We start from the raw sequence: 15,159 nt of genomic DNA, 5'->3' as shown, positions 1-15,159 counted from the left end.
TGGAGGGCCCGAGGAGCCCGTTCAGCCACCTGTCTCCGCTGGAGGGCCCGAGGAGCCCGTTCAGCCACCTGTCTCCGCTGGAGGGCCCGAGGAGCCCGTTCAGCCACCTGTCTCCGCTGGAGGGCCCGAGGAGCCCGTTCAGCCACCTGTCTCCGCTGGAGGGCCCGAGGAGCCCGTTCAGCCACCTGTCTCCGCTGGAGGGCCCGAGGAGCCCGTTCAGCCACCTGTCTCCGCTGGAGGGCCCGAGGAGCCCGTTCAGCCACCTGTCCTCCGCTGGAGGCCCGAGGAGCCTGTTCAGCCTTCTGACATGCAGCTCCGCCTGGTCCGGCCTCCGCGTCTGCGCTCCGCCTGGTCCGGCCTCCGAGTCTGCTGCTCCGCCTGGTCCGGTCCGCCTCTGCAGCTCCGCCTGGTCCGGCCTCCGAGTCTGCAGCTCCGCCTGGTCCGGCCTCCGAGTCTGCAGCTCCGCCTGGTCCGGCCTCTGCTGCTCCGCCTGGTCCGGCCTCTGCTGCTCCGCCTGGTCCGGCCTCCGAGTGTTCAGCTTCGTCTGCTCCTGAGGTCTCCATGCTGTCTGTTCCTGCACGTCCCGTCCGGCCTGCTCGTCCTGCACGTCCTGCACGTCCCTCCGGCCTGCTCGTCCTGCACGTCCTGCTCGTCCCGTCCGGCCTGCTCTGTCCTGCACGTCCTCTCCGGCCGATGACTGGACGTCATTGCTGTCATGGACGGCCCCCTGAACTGCTCGGTCGCCGTCGGTGCCTCCCGCCTGGCCGGCCTCCTGATCTGCTCGGTCGCCGTCGGTGCCTCCCGCCTGGCCGGCCTCCTGATCTGCTCGGTCGCCGTCGGTGCCTCCCGCCTGGCCGGCCTCCTGATCTGCTCCGTCGCCGTCGGTGCCTCCCGCCCGGCCGGCCTCCTGATCTGCTCCGTCGCCGTCGGTGCCTCCCGCCCGGCCGGCCTCCTGATCTGCTCCGTCGCCGTCGGTGCCTCCCGCCCGGCCGGCCTCCTGATCTGCTCCGTCGCCACCGGTGCCTCCCGCCTGGCCGGCCCCCTGAACTGTTTTCTGGGCTCTTGGGCCGTCAGCCTCCGGGCCGCCCCCCTGAACTGCCCGGGTTTGGAGGGTGGGAACAGGGCAGACACAAACACTGACTGAACACGGGGATATGGGAACTTAAGATACACATAGACACGAACTAGACAAGGGGATGCAGGTGATAGGGGAGACATAAGCCATAAGACGGAACTCAAAGAAACCAAAAACTAGAAAGTATAAATAATAACATAAACTCAAACACCCTGGGTCAACGACCCAGGCATCCTAACAATAACGGTTCATTTCTATCTGAGCCTTTTCCTCCAGTGTGCAATTTGGCAATTAGTTTGTCCAAACACAGAAATCAGTCCGTGCATGATTACATTGCTCCTCCCATCAAAAAGTCTGGACATGCGTGAATATATTGCCTATCGTCGGTTATTGGACTGACAATTGTCACTTGGAAAATTTTTACATGTTGCCCAACCCTAGCGGGACCTGATGTAAACTTTTCGATACTTTAGCCCAGTGGTTCCCAAACATTTTTTGTTAGGCCCCCCTTTGTATTACAAGAAAAATCTTCCGCCCCCCCACCACCCAACCACACACACCCATATTTTGAGGTGTGAAATAACCTCCATCGTGGTTTATTTCACACCTCAAACATTTAGTAAACAATTAAGCAGATACAAGTAAACTGCAATAAATTACACGTAGCAATGAAATAAACTTCTAATTCTTTTACACTACGTCCACACCTACATGGTATTTTTGAAAATGCAGCTGATTCTATGCGTTTGGGCCTTTCGTCCACACGTAAACGGCATTTTGAATAAACGAAAACGGCGATGTTTTAAAACTCAGTTTTTGCGTTACGTGTGGACGAGGAATACAGAGTTTGTCATGCAATGTCAAAGGTATGTGCCTTTTTTCACGTCACACTGTGCGCCACGTTATTGTTTGCATGAGATGAATTTCTACAATGACAGATAGAGACAAAATACTGTTACTGTTAATCTTACTATCTTCAGTTTTTACATGCTTACAAATACACACACACACAGTTACTGTCCCTCCATTTAGAAAGGCAGAGGCGTCACGGCGTCATTATTTTACGTGTAGTTGTTTTTTCGTTTGTAATAATATTCAACATTGCTATCAATAAATTTTTCAAAAATGCCTCTCTGTGCAAAATGGGTTTAAAAACATAAACAACTGTGGGATACTGTGATTTGGACAGGGAGAACAAATTGTGGCAGGATCAGCCTGATATTATTTGTATCCCACTGTAACTTTACTGTATAAAGAGCTAACATCTCCAAAATGTCAGGAGTAGTTATTTATTACAAGAAGTGTTTGTGAACTCCACGCAACATTGTAGAGGCGTGGAGATCAGGACTGGCAGACCGGGGTGGTGGTCCCCATCTTTAAGAAGGGGGACCGGAGGGTGTGTTCCAACTACAGGGGGATCATACTCCTCAGCCTCCCTGGGAAAGTCTATGCCAGGGTGCTCGAAAGGAGAGTTCGTCCGCTAGTCGAACCTCGGATACTGGAGGAACACTGCTGTTTTCGTTCTGGTCGCGGAACACTGGACCAGCTCTTTATCCTCTCAAGGATACTTGAGGGTGCATGGGAGTTTGCCCAACCAGTCTACATGTGATTTGTGGACTTGGAGAAGGCATTCGACCGTGTCCCTTGGGGTGTCCTGTGGGAGGTGCTGCGGGAGTATGGGGTGTCTGGCCCATTGCTACGGGCCATTCGATCCCTATACAACCATTGCAAGAGCTTGGTTCGCATTGCCGACAATAAGTCGGACTCGTTCCCGGTGGGTGATGGGCTCCACCAGGGCTGCCCTTTGTCACCGATTCTGTTCATAATTTTTATGGACAGGATTTCTAGGCGCAGCCAAGTGGCGGAGGGCTTTCACTTCGGTGGCCTCAGAATCTCATTTCTGCTTTTCGCAGATGATGTGGTTCTGTTGGCTTCATCGGGTGAGGGCCTCCAGCTCGCACTGGAACGGTTCGCAGCCGAGTGTGAAGCAGCGGGAATGAGGATCAGCACCTCCAAATCTGAGGCCATGGTTCTCAGCCGGAAAACGGTGGAGTGCCCACTCCGGGTCGGGGATGAGTTCCTGCCCCAAGTGGAGGAGTTCAAGTATCTCGGCGTCTTGTTCGCGAGTGATGGGAGAAGGGAGCCGGAGATCAACAGACGGATTGGTGCGGCGGCTGCAGTGATGCGGACGCTGCACCAGTCCGTCGTGGTGAAGAGGGAGCTGAGTGTAAAAGCGAAGCTCTCAATTTACCCGTCGATCTAGGTCCCTACCCTCACCTATGGCCACGAGCTGTGGGTAGTGACCGAAAGAACGAGATCGCGGATACAAGCGGCGAAAATGAGCTTCCTCCGAAGGGTGGCTGGCCTCTCCCTTAGAGATAGGGTGAGAGGTTCGGCCATCCGGGAGGGGCTCAGAGTAGAGCCGCTGCTCTTCCACATCGAAAGGAGCCAGCTGAGGTGGTTCGGGCAAGGATGCCTCCTGGGCGCCTCCTGGGGTTGGTGTTCCTGCCTACTCCCGGTGGGCATGTCCCACCGGGAGTAGGCAGACCCAGGACACGCTGGAGAGATTATATCTCTCGGCTGGCCTGTGAACGCCTTGGTGTTCCCCCGGATAAGCTGGAGGAGGTGGCTGGGGAGAGGGAGGTCTGGGCTTCTCTGCTTAGGCTGCTGCCCCCGCGACCCGGCTTCGGATAAAGCGGATGAAGATGAATGGATGGATGGATGGTGTTTGTGAACTAAAAATAAAAAATGTGGGATACTGTTTGTCTGTGATTTGGAGAGCCCAGCGCGTGCTTCCAATGCAGGGAAAACTAATTCTATTGCAGAGACCTACCTTGGCACTTGTGCAGGTGAAGCCAAAGGGAAGATATGCTTCATCATATTTTCTAGTCTTTGGATTGGAAGGAGGTTGGTTTGGAAACATATTTGGCGATGCTTCATCTCCTGCTTTGCGTTTGTGTGGGAGCCTAGTCAAAAATCTGTTCATTATGCTAGCAGTGTCCAAGCATTCTTTTTTTTTTCTCTTTTCATACCGCGCCCCCCCTGCAATAGCTCTGCGCCTCCCCAGGAGGCGGGCCCCACACCTTGGGAACCTCTGCTTTGGCCAATCCGGTTCAAGCTACTACCAATGAGCAGGACATTATTCTGGGTCAAGCAAAGGTCTGCAGGAAAGAAATCTGTGAACGTCTGATCCAAGGCAAAAGTGCCATGAGACCCATGAGGGAAGCAAACAAAATAAAATGATGGAGCTCAGACGTGTGTTGTTTTGCAAAGAACTGACCTCCCTGTGTTTTACAGAAAAAAGTAGCTAAGGCCATTTTTCTCTCTGTTCTGGATTATGGCGATATGATTTATGGGCATGCCTCTGCAGCTGCTCTTAAGGCCCTCGATGCTGTTTATCCTTCTGCCCTCGGGCCCCGGCTTACAGTCATCATCACTGCATCTCAGATGGAAAAGCTGAATGGTGTTTTCTGTTTAAAGACGTGATGATTGTTTACCATTCTATATTACCTTTATGATAGAACAACTGCGGGTCCACTCACTGGTGCCCACCAAGAGGATGCTCTTGTAGCTCTCAGAGAATTAAATAACATTTCACCTTCTAGTCATACCTGACTACCTGAAATAATCCTACTCAGAAATCTGATACCATCAGGCCTCCATAGACTAATGCTTTACACGTTCACCTGACAAGCAAGAGCTCACAGATGGATTTGTGACCCCACCCCCCAAACGCATTCCTGGTAATGGGATTAGCTTTGCCATGGTTTTGTAATGTGTGCAACTATAGCTATGTCTTGCGAACAGATGTGTGTTGCAGGCCAAGTGATGAAATCCTCAATCATCAGTCCACCTTAAGTCAGTGTAAATAAAATAAAGAAATATATTAACAAAATGACAGGCAAAATGTTAAATCAACAGATGATGCAGGTCTTTCCACAGGTGAGTCATGGTGACATCACAGTCGTCATCATCATAGCTACTGTAGTAATAGATTTATTCAGCATCTCTAACCATATCCAGGTTTTTATTCTGTGCCTCACTTTCTGATAATTTGTAAGTTTCCTTCTTCTATTAAGGTGCTTCCACTCACCTCCTTCACATTCACAGTGAACATAATAACAGGTGGGAGGAAACCTCTGAGAGTCTCTGTCACCCCACTTTGTTCCTCCTGGGTGAGTGTTTCTTCTGCAGCCCTCAAAGAACGAATAATGAAAAGAATGCCAGAGGAAAAGCTTTCAGGAAAGACTCCAGTCCTCCGTCTCTGGACTCGGCACTCTCCACCCACAACCAATTTTCTGTCCCTCAGCTCATTACTCATTTCCACCCTTCCCTTCAACACCTTCCCGGCAGCTCTCGGAGGATCTGCCGGGCAGAGATACTCACTGGAGAGTCTGCAAAGTGAAACCTGGATGCTGCCGTCAATCACAGCTCTCCTAATTAAGCCACAGGCTGCTGATTTACTCAAGTGACTCACAAAGACCATATTTAAGACTAAGTGAAAGACTCTGTATCAGACTATAAAAGCAGCGTCACGCAGGAGTGAACTACGTGTAATTAGCAATTTAAACACATTTCCAGAGCATGCTGCTATTTCAGAGACCATTTCACTTCTGACTCTTTTCTCTTTCTGTGCCCTGAACAAAAGGATCGACAAAATATTTGCAAGAAAAGAAACGATTACTGGCTGTTGCTGGAATGCAGGTGGGCACGTTACAGAAACCAAAACCAGAGTGAGGCAACAAACTAAACCATAAACCCTCAGAAACACAATGACAAGTAAAGATTTCATCACATATTAAAGACTACATTCAGGAGTGAAGACGCACTTCAGAGGATGTGACAGCATTATTTCTGAAAGTTAGCATCACACAGTGACAGAGTCTTCGCCCATCTACATGAACTTTAATAACAATTAAGTAAATCTTTGACTAAAAACACACAAATAACCTCCGCGGTGGAAGCATTGCAGTCTCGAGAGGAAAACCCTTCACGAAAATATGTAGAAATGTCTGGAAGGTCTCCTGAACACAGCGCTGAGCCCAGCAGTGAGCAGAGATTAGACTGAAATTTACAGAATTAGGCCTAAAGACAAGACTCAGGTCTAAATGTAACACTAAGGACTAGATGATCTATGTGAGGCCCTCAGCGACCCCAACCTCTCATTTCCAAAACAAAAGATATTTCGTTGTGTGTTAGTTTCAAGGTTTATTTTTTATTAGCAGCCAAAAATCCAATAATCTGACAGGACTAATCCTGATTAGGTTGGAATTTACTGATGATTATTTAGGCCAGAATAACACATAAAGACTTGGCTAAAATCTTTAGACTGGATTAAACATGTAAGAATGAAAATCAGACTAAAGACCAAGTTTGATACCGAGAACTAATTTTAGCATGAATCAGATTAAAAACCTAAGAGTAGATTAAAGATCTCAAACTGGATGTCTGCTGCACACTTTAGTTTCACTCCTGTGTTTGTAGATTTTCTGTGTGTGTGATGTAACAGTCATTGTAAAATTTGTATTATTATTATTACTATCATTATTATCATTATTTCTTAGTGACATTTTTGTTGTTGTTGTTGTTGTTGTTCTTATTATTATTATTATCATTATGTAGTTAAAGACTGGCTCCTCTGATGACCACAGCTCTGAGTTTTGAACCTGTCTCCTAAATCAACCTCTCCAGGCACATAAACACAGGCTGAACCTCATACTGGGAGAAACTTCGGAGCCTTTTCAGTCTCACCTGTTCTTCCTCCTGACTTCTATTATAAGTTTTAAGCTGAAAAGCCAACACATCCCCTCCTGCCCGTCATGCATGAACGAGACAAACAGTGCAAGAGAAAATCTTTTGTTCAGTGTCACATGAAAGAAAAATATAGCTGGAAGCCAGAACTACAGGAGCACAATTTCTATAAACCCATCAGAAGCAGGATGTAATTAAGCGAGCAGCAGATGAACTTTCCTGTGAGAAACCTTTTAAAGCTTCTTTGTAGTCACGCTGACGTTCCTAGCAATCTGCACAGACTGCTGCCATGTTCAAATCATTTTTAAGATTCATGACTCAAGGCTGCGCGCCACATCAAGCCATTTACCTGCACCCTTGAAATCCTGCTCATTAGCTGAAAGTGCACAAACACTGTTTGAGTTTTTAACTTTGAGTTGTCACCTTGTTCAAGGTTTGGAGAGGACTGTAGTCTCTGATGCGACAGCTTTGTAGCACTGATCATCATCCCTCATACCCACTAAAAAAAACATAACTATTGATTCAATTCAATTTTATTTTCAATTTTATATATAGCACCAATAAAATAGTCACCTCAAGGTGTTTTAATACTGTAAGGTAAAGACCCTACAGGATTACAGAAAAATCCCAACAATCACATGACCTCATGTGAGGAAGTACTTTGGCAACAACATGAAGGAAAAACTCCCTTTTGACAGGAAGAAACGCATTAATGCAGCGTTAACATGGTCATCACGATTAAAATTTTTAACGCGCTCAACCCATCTGGAGCGCAGAATGAACAAACTTTTGGACAAACTGCCCGATATGCATTGACAGAGACATTTCAGGGATTTTGACTCAGTAGGGTCGGATTAACAATGAGGGTTAATTGTTCATTTCTGTTGACTGCTTCTATTAGCTCCATCATTATTAGCAAACTTACTGATGGGCAAATAAATCTCCCCTGTAAAAACGATAGTTAATATATTCGTCCAATCGCCCAACCCTAATTCATCCAGGTGTCCATCATCAGGCTAAGTAACCAGGTAATCCTCAAACATCTCACCAAACCTGGACACCCATCTTCAGTACCTCCCCAAGAGGCTTCCAGCTCTTCTGAAAGAGGACGGCAACTTCTGCCAAATACTTTCAAGTCATTCAGATGCACAGTCGCCTCTACTGAGGCTCTGTGTTGGAAACTTGATAGTTTCTGAACTCTGCAAGCTTTACCTTTAAGTGTGAAGTCATGGCTCCTGTTTCTTTTTCCTCTGCTTTTGTGCAAGCTGGGCCCAGTTGAGGACTGACTTTCAGTTCCACCTCCTCTCAGGGTCCAAACTGGACATATTCTGTGACAGCTAGCATTGTAATTTTCACGCTCAGGTCCTGTCTTTGAATAAACACAGTGTTTCTGGTCATCAGCCTCTAGCAGGGCTGGAGGATTGATCAGATTATAATTTGGCTTTTAGAGATGATGGAAACAAGGCAAGCTCATTTAATTTTTTCTAATAAACCAAACACTCCTGTTGCCCCTCCCTAAAAGTCATTCACTGTTGGTTTAGCTTGAGCTAAAAGTCACTAGAGAGAGATTTTAGTGAACAAGATCAGTGCAGAGGAAATAATAAAGGTTTGGAAGATCATTAAGAACTGCACATGACTCTGTCTCTGGATCTCAAAGCGTTTCTCACTGGTCCACGTTCAGCTGTGTGCGACCAAGATGTTTGATCGCCAGGTTAAGATGTGATGCTTTAATGCAAAAAGACTCTGAAACACACTGCAGAGCTCAGACACACAAACACAGCACGAAGGAAAGCCGTGTGAGCACGTGCAGTGTTAGTGGGTATAGATATTTGTTCTGCTGCGTGTCAGACAGCATGTTTGTGTTTCTGTACATTACAACTTTGTCAGGCTTAAACACACGGCCTGTGTGTCGCCGCACAGCATTGTGTGTGTGTGTGATGTGGAGACTTTGCTAGCTTTGCTGGCACTACAGAGACATCCTCAATGGAAAGGAGAACAAAGACAAAGGCTCTTAATGAGCTCTGCCACTGCCGAGACCTAAACTAGGCCAGCCAACGGGCTGTGTGCACGTGTGTGTGTGTGTGGCAGTGGGATGTGAACGAGCCACGGGCGTTATCCAGGTGACTGAGAACGCAGCAGCTCTGCAGCGAGCGAGCGTTTCATGTGAGCGGCTCGTTTGTTGTGCTAAAATTCCCAAAGAAGCATCTCGGAAAGCCGTCAGAGGCTCGTCTGTCGGCGCACCGCTGGAGCGCTCGCGATGGACACTTTAAAAGGATTAAAATCATTTTTAGGTTCCTCTGCAGAAAACCAAACAGCTAAACAAACACGCCGCCCTCCCTTTGTAAAATCACAAAGTCAGAGCTGACAAAGTTTGGAACACAGCCCCGGGTGAACCTCAGTGTTGCTGCAGGTTTATTTGGACTGAGAGTTTTTGGGTTTTGCAGATTTCAGTGAAACATGGCAGAGGAAGGGACGCCTGACACCCACAACCATCACACTGATGGCTGTGGGGGTCTGTAGGCAGCCTGGGGTACAGTGCTCTGCTGTATGAACTGTGTTTCATATACACCTGACCTGGATGTGATGAAGTCACATGTCGAATACATGCTGTGAAACTATGCTACAGCTAACTGTCTGTTATTATAGAAACTAAATGGTAGTAAAGCATCTTTACTCTGAGCCTTTACACGAGATTTACCGATAGATAAAATCAACACTCTTTGACTTCATGTATTTACAGCTAACTACCATCTGGATTTTAAAAATCATTAACTGAGTCCACTTTGGGGGTCCATAAACACCAATCCCACTTTTGTCAACAGCCCAACTCACACTCCACCCAACCCCAGGCCCTCTGGGGCGGTGGGCTCACTGAGCAGCAGATCCATGTTATTCAGTAGGTGTCCAACCAAGCCTCATGGACCCAAAACCAGGCGCTCGATAGATGGTGGGATGGTTATCAATATCGGCCCTAAAACTCCAGCATCAATAATGAAATAATAGTTTGGTGAAATAAGAGTAATCTTAAAAAAATAGCACAATCATGAGTCGATCTGAACCAGCAGCTGGCCCAGGTTAAAGGTCACCCACTAATCAACATGATTGCAGCAATTTTGTCAAACAATCAGTAATAACTCCCTCAAACCTGACTGCACAGACACGATCCCATTGTCATTAGATTCAGGGTGGCTCGTGCTGCTGAGAATTTCACTACATCTACTGTCCATCACACATAAACAGCCAGAAAAACAACTCTGCCCAGGATGCAGAACCTGCAGAGATTGAGGGATCAGTGATGCTTCCCTGACAATCCAGAGGAGCATGAAGAATCCAGCCAATTCAAATTATACTGATGAAAAACAGCAGGGCTCGCACTGCAGACACAGTGTAACTCATCCATTCCCCATTCCTGTCAAATCTCTTCATACTCTGGTGATGATGTCTGAGCGTCTCCTGAATAAACACACTTCCTGTCACATCAGACTTCAGGCTGCTCCCCTGCACTCTCTCACGTCTTTAGCTGCTGTTTGCAAGTGCTCACTGAGTAAAACTTTCTCTACTTTCTGTCTGCGCTTCAGGCCAACAGACGACCTCAGCATGTGAAGAGAAGACCTGACATAAAAACACCAGCAAGCTGCTGTGCTCCATCGGCGGCAGCAGGAGGCTTTATTAGCTCTGGACAGGGCCCAGCATGAAAGGCTTACCCTCAGTCAGGCCCATGTGGATGCTCCAGTAGTTCTGCAGGCACTGCAGCTCCTTCTTCATGCCTCTCTTGCAGCGGCAGTCGTAGAGCGGCGAGTCCTGCAGCACCTCCAGCGCCCCCTGGCACTCCTTGGAGGCCAACATGGCGCTGCGCTCCTTGTCCCCGCCCGACAGGCACTGGCGCATGATCCGGTAACGCGAGCTGCACTGGCTGTTCTGGTTGCACAGCTCGGAGGCTCGGACACAGTCTAGAGGTTCCCTCCAGCCGGGGGTGCCGAGCTCCGAGTCACAAACGCACACATCTGCAGGAAAACAGGGAGAAGGCGGGAGTTAGACACAGAGGTGTTAGCTTCACTCACTTCCTGTTTACTTTTGTGATCATTTTATCTATTTGCAGTCATTTTGTGTCTCATTAGAGTCACCGTGTGTCTCTGCTCTGCTTTTTGTTAAATTTTTGTGTGTGCGTATGGTCTTTTTAAATATTTTTCCAATATTTTTGTCTCTTTGTAGTTTTTGGCGCCTGTTTACTGTCACTTATTGCTTCTTTGTGATCTTTTTCCACCTCTTTAACATAGCAAACTACCGTAATCAGTTCAAACAGAGCTCGTTTAAAACTAAATTTAAAAATATTAATGGGGCTGTTGGTCAGATAAACGTGCGTCTCTGCAGACTCAGGCAGGCTTTTCCTCTGGTGCAGGTGGAGGTGTGTCTGTATGCTATGCCTCAGTTTTTCAGCTGTAACTCAGGATTGCAGATTGAAGGCTCAGTGATGGATCTCGGATCGAGATGAGGTGATCTCCTGATAAGAAGCTGAGGATAAAGCCAGCACGTGTTCATAGAGCATCATATCATATATGTCTTCCTGTTGTAGGTTATTGTTGTTCCAGCGGCCGTTAGCTGTGACAGAAACATATGAAACTGAAATAGGAAACATTAGAAGGCATTGCGCGGATGTCCTCAAGAAAATATCCCACACTAATCCGGTTCGACATCTCCTCCAGGGCGCACAGACTCAGCTCCATCTGTGTCGAACGTGGCCTTTGTCAGGCAGTTCAACAGCTTCTGTCCAGCAGAGACAATAGCATGCGGGTGAATCCAATTAAGCAAGCATCACAGGGACCAGATAAATGAATGTTTACCTGTCGGCAGCCGCAGATAGCAGGTGTGTGCATTTCGTGGGATTTCGAGGGTTTTCAGAAACAGGAAGTGTGTGTGTGAGCTGCTGGAGTCATTATTTTAGAGACATAACATGCTGAACGCCAACAAACAACACGATCTGACGGTTAACCGGCACAAAACCAGGCAGGAGGGTAAAAGTAAACTATTACATTACATGCCGCTGGCATTTCACAGTCCCAAAAATTACCTATGATAACCAGAAGCATAATCATATAATAATTCTGTGAATGAATATAAAGGCTGTGTTATAGAGAGGAAACACGATGTGGAACAAACACACATTCAGATCTTTGTCCTTCAGTGTGCAAAGCACCATAGTCCTTCGAAATTAAAAGTGCAAAACGCTGTACTTCTCCTTCAAAATAAAAGTGCAAAGAGCTGCGGTTCTTCAAAATAAAAGTGCAAAGAGTAGTTCTCCTTCAAAGTAAAAGTGAAAGTGCTGCAGCACGCTCCTCCTTCCATTTTCCTCGTCCCTGGTACAGCTCCTGAAACCTCACATGTGGACCAGAAGCTGGGGATCATGGCTTTCACAGCAAGTAATCCAGACTATGAATGGTTGACCTCATGCTGTGGACAGATCATCTCACCCATTCTCTCGGCTGAAGTTTGATTCGTTTGGCATCTTCTTTGTGCCTTCTGCCCATTGAGGGACCTCAAAGTGAACTTTCATTTAGGAAGATTTTCACCCTTATCCTCCATCTTCTCTGTGTTTATACGAGCCTAACCACAGCTCTGCAGGTAACGACTGATATACCTCAACCTGCCCTCCAAATATTGCTGCTGTTCAGTTTTTTCTTTCTGTCTAAAGTTCTAGCAGGGAAATCCTTCAGTGAGAACATCTGGAGAACATCTTTGGACCATTTCTAACTGTCAGATGTGTTTCAGAGCTTCCTAATTCTGGGATTTGAAGAAGACAATCAGGTGCTTGAGCTGAACTTGTTTTTGTCCTTGCAGATGTTTGAGCTCTCATCTGAAAGGCTTTACAGTTCAGAAAGCTGACGGCCGTCCCAGAGTTTGAGGTGGTGAGATCAGCAATGATGACGTGAAGAGCAGTGCAAACTAAAGCTAAGCCCACCTCTCGAAGAGGCAGCTGTTTCTTACAGGTGAGCTGTCTGTAACAGCCAGGTGGACCGTTAACCCGTTACTCTCAACTAACCATGAACCTAAACTCTTTGTAATCCATGTGAAAACATTCATGAACGAGGCTGTTACTGTGGGTTCATCCACATCTTTATATGCTTTCTATGGTCTGCAGTGAATACTGATGTCCCACACAGGCTGTGGTCCCTGAAGTCCTCCTTAATCCTCACAATCACTCGAGGAGGCTCTTCCTGTTCACCTGGTCTAAGGAGAGCACTGTGGAACATAGCCACCTCAGAACCGGAGCTAGTGGAGCTGCTGGAGCTGGTGGACAATGCTACACCTTTAAGCTGACTGGACCGGGACTGACGCCTGAGACCTGAGACCTGAGCTGGCCTTCACTGAGTCTCCTATGATGAGTAACTGATGGAAGCTGTGGGACACTCTGCAGGCTCCCCTCATCTCACACTTTATCAGCACCTGACGCGATGCTTGCAGGGGACATCTGCACATTGTATCTGTAAAAAATAACCTGGATGACTCTCCAGACTTTCCTGTGGTTAGTGCTAGGTCAGTAGGGCACCAGGCGCCCCCTGCTGGAACAGTGGGACAAAATCCTGTGCTGCTCTCATGAAACGTGCATTTACACTCTGCAGAGACACAAAAAAAAAGGTGGCACGAAAAAACACGGCTCCACACTCTGTTTGTTCCACTGCAGACAGAAATGCTCCAGCACCACAAGCTTGTGTCACCCACCCCACAGCTCCACCTCAACAAGCTGCAACACATCAGACCAGCGCTCAGAACCAGGGGCAGAGGAACAGCTCCCACAGGTGAGGGCCACACAAAGAGCTAATTACTGGACCTCGGGGTAACGATGTGACCTTTCAGGGGTACGTGGATGTTTGTGCAGCAGTAAAAAGTTCAGATTAAAATATTCAGGATCAGAACAAAGGTTCCCGAGACCTGCTGTCCTCAGTCCTGGTATCAAGCATGGTAACAGCATCTTTTAGTAGAAGCTCACAGTAAGGCAGAGGTGTAGAAGTAGTCAAACCCCTGGGAGTACAAATAACTACACCCTGTCAGGGATAAAATGGCAGTACCTCAGAGAGTACTTCACCTGAAGATATTTCATTTACTGAATGTAACAAAGATGCTCTTTATGGCTCTGATGATCAATAGAAACATAATAGAAATCCAAACAGAATGTACAGCAGAGTACACACAGTACTCTGTACACCAAGTACTCTGTAAACACAGTACTCTGTACTATTCTAACACGTCACGGCTGGTACATGGGTCTGAGGGTAAGGGCGCGCGCTATTTGTCTGCGGAGATTTAAAAGTTAACTTCATGCACTGCAACATTTTCACTTGTAATGGAGTATCTCTGTGAGTATCCGAGTACTCCTGCTGACGGTTACTCGGTGTTTCAGAGCACGAGAGCATCTTTAGACCCAGCTGACTGACAGAGGCGCAAACCGAGCCTCTGCCCTCACCTGTGCGCGTGCACGCGGGCAGCGGAGGTGTACTCACCGAGCACGAGCAGCAGGCAGACGACGCCGATTAGGATCATGTCGCGTGCTGCTGTAATCCCACAGGAAGTCATGGTTCTCTCGCTCTGAGCGTCGGGGTCTCTCACTCTCTCTCTCCGCACATCACGCGGACTGCCACCGACATAGTGGCGCTAGCACGAACCCCGGACACGGTGGGATCCCCCCCTCCCACCCCGCCGTCCTGGGCTCACAGCAGCCCCGGCAGGGACGCAGAAGAAGACGAAGAAGAGTGGGAGTCCGGGCAGGAGCGCATGCTCCGGAGCGGCTCTCCCGGAGATGGAGCTCTGTCCTCGGTGAAGAACATCAGCTGCCCCCGATCACTCCGCAGCTGTACTCCAACTTTCCGGGCTCAATGTGACTCTGTCCGCTACTCTTCCTCCTCTTTGTCACACACACACACAGACACACACCGGAGCTGCCCGGTGGGTAACGGCACGCACGTCTCCCGCCGGTTAGAATCTACTCCAGTAGCAGCCTCGTGCGTCTTTCAGCAAGCCCAGCGCGTGCGAGCACTGAGGAAAACCTCGAAACCTCCTTCTCCTCCTCCTCACCCCCTCCTCACCCAAAACTCAGACTCTCTTTCGCTCTGTCTCTCTCTTTCTCCCTTTCTCCGGGTGTCAAACAAGCGCCACGCACGCGCGTTTACTCCTACGTTGACCCGGAGTGTGACCTCAGAGCAACGTCATCTGACTGAAAGACACGATCTGCTATGACTGTAATGACTGTTTATTTATTTATCTTTTATTATTGAAAATGTCCCAGGTATTTTATATTTTAATCATACATTTTATTTATATTCATTTTTTATTTACATATG

At 48.0% G+C, this 15,159-nt stretch overlaps 1 protein-coding gene across 1 annotated transcript; it reads right to left on the bottom strand.

Annotated features, from left to right (window-relative positions):
- Window positions 1-4,053: 4,053 nt before the first annotated feature.
- Window positions 4,054-14,954, bottom strand: LOC102299068 (GDNF family receptor alpha-2). Its single transcript, XM_005951813.3, has 2 exons — window positions 14,323-14,954; window positions 4,054-10,830 (listed from the first exon to the last, which is right to left on the bottom strand). The coding sequence occupies exons 1-2, from the start codon at window positions 14,393-14,395 to the stop codon at window positions 10,496-10,498; spliced, it is 408 nt and encodes a 135-aa protein (XP_005951875.1). The 5' UTR covers window positions 14,396-14,954; the 3' UTR covers window positions 4,054-10,495.
- Window positions 14,955-15,159: the final 205 nt, after the last annotated feature.

This window comes from Haplochromis burtoni, unplaced genomic scaffold (assembly GCF_018398535.1).
Source record: "Haplochromis burtoni strain Fernald_Lab_line unplaced genomic scaffold, NCSU_Asbu1 Contig_1125, whole genome shotgun sequence".
Lineage (NCBI taxonomy): Eukaryota > Metazoa > Chordata > Actinopteri > Cichliformes > Cichlidae > Haplochromis > Haplochromis burtoni.
Note: the sequence above shows the minus strand (reverse complement) of the source record. Positions and strands in the feature narration are given on the sequence as shown.

What these genes read in the sequence shown, in the direction of transcription:
- LOC102299068 (XM_005951813.3), bottom strand. Translation starts at nt 14,395, where the DNA reads ATGACTTCCTGTGGGATTACAGCAGCACGCGACATGATCCTAATCGGC. An exon ending in CTGCCTGCTGCTCGTGCTCG is followed by an intron (nt 10,831 to 14,322) that starts GTGAGTACACCT and finishes GTTTTCCTGCAG; the next exon opens with ATGTGTGCGTTTGTGACTCG.